Genomic DNA, 5,440 nt, shown 5'->3' on the forward strand with positions numbered 1-5,440 from the left:
TCATCCACAGCTTCCTCAGTGTTCCGTGTAGAAACACATCTCCACCTTAAAGGTTCCTAGTTGCCGTTTATCCTCACGCTCCAGTTTACACATTTGGATAAATACATACATATTGTTTGAAAATGCCATGTCTATTTTTGTGATTCTTTTTATGGAGTCGTTTCGTGTAAACCACAAAATTCTCACATGTTTTACATTTAAATGATCTTGGTCAAGATCTCAGTTTGCACAAATTCCACGTTCAATTGTTAAAATCTACTTTCACAACCTTTTCAGAGTTTTATCTATATCTTCATCATTTAAGTTCTGTGTTTAATAAAAACATCTGTTTATTTTTCTCACTTTTTGTTTGACATTACTCAAGATCATCAAATAATTAATTAAAACAATCATAAACATAATACGCCCTGCGATGGGTTGGCACTCCATCCAGGGTGTATCCTGCCTTGATGCCTGATGACTCCTGAGATAGGCACAGGCTCCCCGTGACCCGAGGTAGTTCGGATAAGCGGTAGAAAATGGAATGGAATGGAATAAACATAATACACCCTTTCTTTTGAGTTGTTGACTGTAATGTTTGTTGTGTTATGAGGCAGTAAGTCTTTCATTAACCATTGATCACAGGAGGTTAAGCTGTAGGTCTTCCTGACCCTAATTTCCCAGCCAAAACCAGGATATTGGCCTATTAGGTTAATGCAAGTGAGTAAGGGGGTAGAAATACAATTCTACAGGTCCATCAAATTCTGAATTAATTTTCTAAGATGTAGGTGTAAAACAGCTTAATGTGTTTTTTTTATTTCATTTCACTGAATTGTTAAATATTCTTTTGACTTGTTTTATTGCACAGTACCAAGGGTAACCATTTGTTACAAAACTGTGACAGGAATCTAACATTTACATTTGTTTACATAGCTGAGATAAATCTACACAATATGCTTCTTTCTCACATAATACATGTCCTCCGAAATGAGGAAAGGGTTTGTGGATGAACTTAGCATCTGCTTGTGGCCTGTGGTGAGTTAAAATATGGGGTTTGAAAACAGGTTAGCTATTCTTTACCAAATCTCCAGAAGCTCCTTTTGGTCGGTTTCTTTTCAAATGGCACTTTGGAGTCAGGAGAGATAGTCCAGCTGAGCTTAATGGAGTGTTAATGGTGCTACATGGCTTTTGAGGAGAGCTCTCATGCTAATGACAGAACCATTCCTAAACATTTCCAAATGAACAAAATGCACCATTGCACTATTTTTACTGGCCTCTTACTGTGAGAGCAGACAGTGAAAAATAACCATAAAACTTAAAGTCTGATGGAGGGTACTTCACACCTCATTGGACCCTTTAGAAATGGTAATTCTAACCCATTGCGTTAAACATGAGATAGATCATTGCATTAAAAACCTTGAGAATATCTATGTCCTGCCCTGGATTTTTTGGTTGCTAACTTGGATCTGTTATGTAATTACATTCATCAAACAACAGACCACAAAATGATGCTTGATATCTGTGCTGTACTACTACGAGGTTAAAAGTGCACAGGATAATCTCTCTTAAAACATGTCAAGAGAATGACCTGACCATATTTCACTTCAGAATCAAATGTAAAATAAGGTATCGTGTAATCTTTATAGCCATTAACAACTGCATGGTGACATTATTTTTACGTCAGCTGAACTCATTCTCCCAATTTTCATTATTGAGTGTAACAAATGATTCACATTCTCAAGTTTTCTTTATTGCAATACGAAGGAATGATAGAAAAACATCATGCACCAGTATATTTACTAGAATGAGAATCATAGAAAATAATGAACATAACAGAAGTATGTCAGGCAGTTGAGGGTAATGAGAATGTGGGGTAAAATGTAGTAATTGCCCTCATAATGTCACAGTGCCATAAATATTAATCATCCTTAAGTGTCCATTACTTTTTTTTTATTTCATGTAAAATATTTCTGGGACATTCTCCTAACAGGCTTTTTTAGATCCACCCAATAAAATTATAATTTATTTGATATCTGTAAATACGACTAAATGTGGCACTATATTTTTATGCTTTTAATATTTACATCTTGTTAACTCCTTCTGCTTGTTATCGGATACAACAACTGAACTCCCAAGGGGTGGCCAATTCTGCTCCTTTGTATGCTGATTGGTGTCTTGTATCAGATGTTCCTTAAGATGCTTAAGAACACAGATGTTCTTAAAATTACAGACCCTTTCCTCAGCCATACTGTTCAGTGGGAGATCAGGTGGAGCTTTTGTTTTGGTAACTTGACAGACCTTCACTCCACTTCTGCCCTGCCCTTCCCCCTAAAAGGGAGTGGGGGTGGTGTGTGTGTGTGTGTGTACAGTCACTGGAGAGTGGTAAGATGACACTATGTCAGACATTATTAAAAGTGGAAATTTAAAAATTTAATTATGAAACAAGTAAAAAAGCAACAACCCTGACATGCTTAAATTACAAACATTTAAAAAAAAATTACAGTGTAAGCTACAATTTTAATAAATATCAAAAAGCTTCTCAGAGAACAGCAAAAGCTAAGTGCACACAGACACACAACAGCAAACAAGGAACTATGTACAAATAATTTACAGTACACATTTTAAAGCAAAATACTAATGCAAACGTTTGCCAATAAAAAAACTCTGGTAGGCAAGGATACAGACTTTTTCAAGGCTCTGCCTTTTGGTCCGGTAATAGATATTTAAAAGTACTAAGTTAAGTACTACTAGAATTTAAAAAGATTAACTTAAGTAAATGAAAAAAAATGTCTTCACAATTATCAGCAACAGATTGTTCACTAATGTACAAAGTGTAGTAAAGTCTTTTAAGCTTATTTATCAACGTAAAAAAGTTTTATATACAAAGTGTCCATTAACTAGAGAGTACACTCGATGACTCTGATTCAGTCGATATAGAAGAGATCTGTCCTCTTTTCTTGGTCAACATCTTGTGACCTGATCTACTGCTGATGCTCAGAGCGTTACGGGCAGATTTACTGAATTTAACTCCCAAGAAAGCATAGAGGATGGGATTGAGACAGCAGTGGAAGTAAGCAAGCGCCTCAGTGAAGAAGATCCACTTCTCAAGACTCTGGTCCAGGAAACAGCTGGGAGATATGACGTTCAGCATGATCAGAGTGTCCACCAGGATGCCGGCACAGTAGGGCAACCAGCATGTGAAGAAGCAAAGGATCAGGATGATGGTTGTTTTTAATGCTTTCTTCTTCAGAGTTTTACCCTTTGAGTTTTTTGACAGTTTGGAGATGATGATACAGTAGCAGGTCATGATGATCAGGCCCGGTAACAAAAAGCCAACAATGATGTGCTGGAAACGGAAAGCGGCCTTCCACGCTACGTTTGACTGCTGCGGGTAGGAGAGCTCGCAGATCGTATCCTCGCCAGTGGTTCGTACTGTGGCGAACACAAGATCAGGCACAGTGAGCAGGGTCGCAGGTAGCCAAACTCCAAGATAGATCACTCTCTCTGACAGCAGCTTCCTAACCGCCTGGCTGTTGGTGGCACGAACAACGGCAAGATACCTATCCATGCTGATGAAGGCCAGGATAAGCACGCTGCTGTACAGATTCAGAGTGTAGATCACGTTGACTGTAACGCAGAGAAATCCCCCAAAATGCCACCCTCTCACTGCATCCACAGCCCAGAAGGGCAGAGTTAAGACAAACAACAGATCAGCGATGGAGAGGTGCAGCCTGTATTTGTCAGTCATGTTCTTAGACTTCTTCTGGTAGCCCATCACGAGCACCACGAGTCCGTTGCCAACAATTCCCAGGACAAAAATAATCCCATATACAGTGGGGAGGAAGATTCTCTGAAATTCATCGCTCTCCGCGATGTCACAAAATCCGTCGTGGATATCAAAGTCTCCAGACCCGGTGTCTGAGCTGTTATCGTCCAAAATGATGTGCTGCAAAAAAAGAACATGAACATCACGTTATAATCTTTCCCACGTTAAAAAAAGCATGAAAACAGAAAACCGGTTTTATAAAAAACACTTTAGAAGTGATTAAACCTACATGCAAAATCAAGACGCCTGACGCCCAGAGCGCAAGTTGCGAGACGTGATAAATAAGGCAAACATATATCATTTTAAAAATAATAATACGAATTTACTGAAACTTCAGCATCAGAATTACTAGAGTGACCACTTAACGTAGTACTCACACACTTAACGTGTTCAGTGTTTCACTATACGATAAACATAGTTCAACCGGGTTATTTGTAGTAAAACGATGTTAACAAATCACCTTTACTATAATAAAACCACGGTTAACTTCCATAAGGCATAACGTTTTATATTTAGGGTCAATTCAACTTACGTCAAAAAAGTCCATGTCTTCAAACAGACGCGCAAATATATCCACAAACAACTCAGTGAACCAAACTGTAGCACAGCATCCAACTAAACTGTTATAGTTATACCAGCAGCATTTTAAATAGTCCCCCGAAAACCCAAAGCACGCCCCTATTTATTTAAATAAGCGCGGGAGGGCGTGGTTGTTGACGCCTCCAATCTGAACAGTTCACAAATGTAACATGAGCGCGCGCTCGCAGCCTCCGACGATACGGTCTTTATATCTGCATGCTTGACTCTTGCAGGTGAGAAAAGTAGGTTGTGCGCAAACGTCTGCTGCTATCGTGGCGTACTGTTTGCAAAACAAGATTAGATAAATTCACTGTTCCTTTGTATTTGGTATCACCCCCTCTTGCTTTTATGACAGCATGCGCTCAAGCCGGCGTTGACTAGACGACTTTGAATGCAGTACGTTATCCCAGCGTGATTTGACAATGTACAGAAGAGCATCGTGTGCCTCGTTGGATACAAGAACATGTAACTTTTTGTTTATGCCCAGCGGCACCCATTGTTTGATAGGTATGGAGGCTTTATATGTCTGAATCTTCTTTAACTGATAGCTCTGAAAATGTAAATAAAGTCGTAAATAAAGGAAATAAAACAAAATTTAAAAACAATTATTTTATTTTGGAATAATCGTATTACCATGAAAATCAAATAAATTCATTCAAGTTTAATTACATTCAGAATACAAGAGACACATTTCTGTAGCTTTAGAAAAAAAAGCACAAAAGTCATAGGTTCAAATTAATACACATGCTGATAATACATATGATTTGAATGCACTGTAAGTCTCTTTAGACAAAGGCATCTACCAGCCGTATTTGCATCCATGATTCCTAAAACACACTGAAGATTTTCCTATCCCCAAAAACATGAGTATCCTCCCTAACTTCCCAGCAGTTCTGTTTATGATCTTATCATGTTACTAATGTTAAGAACAGTGTGAAGGCTGTTCCTTGTGGTCACTTTAGTCTTTGTAGTGTGATTTACTAGATGACAGGACTCCTCTGTTCCTGGCTCCAATTTGTTTCGTGCAAAACCCTGATTGTTGAAGGAACTCTGAGC

At 38.4% G+C, this 5,440-nt stretch overlaps 1 protein-coding gene across 1 annotated transcript; it reads right to left on the minus strand.

Annotated features, from left to right (window-relative positions):
- Positions 1–1,707: 1,707 nt before the first annotated feature.
- Positions 1,708–4,459, minus strand: cxcr4b (chemokine (C-X-C motif), receptor 4b). The gene is made up of 2 exons (XM_056755910.1): positions 4,338–4,459; positions 1,708–3,925 (listed from the first exon to the last, which is right to left on the minus strand). The coding sequence occupies exons 1-2, from the start codon at positions 4,350–4,352 to the stop codon at positions 2,873–2,875; spliced, it is 1,068 nt and encodes a 355-aa protein (XP_056611888.1). The 5' UTR covers positions 4,353–4,459; the 3' UTR covers positions 1,708–2,872.
- Between the last annotated feature and the right edge of the window lie 981 nt (positions 4,460–5,440).

This window comes from Triplophysa dalaica, chromosome 8 (genome assembly GCF_015846415.1).
Source record: "Triplophysa dalaica isolate WHDGS20190420 chromosome 8, ASM1584641v1, whole genome shotgun sequence".
NCBI lineage: Eukaryota > Metazoa > Chordata > Actinopteri > Cypriniformes > Nemacheilidae > Triplophysa > Triplophysa dalaica.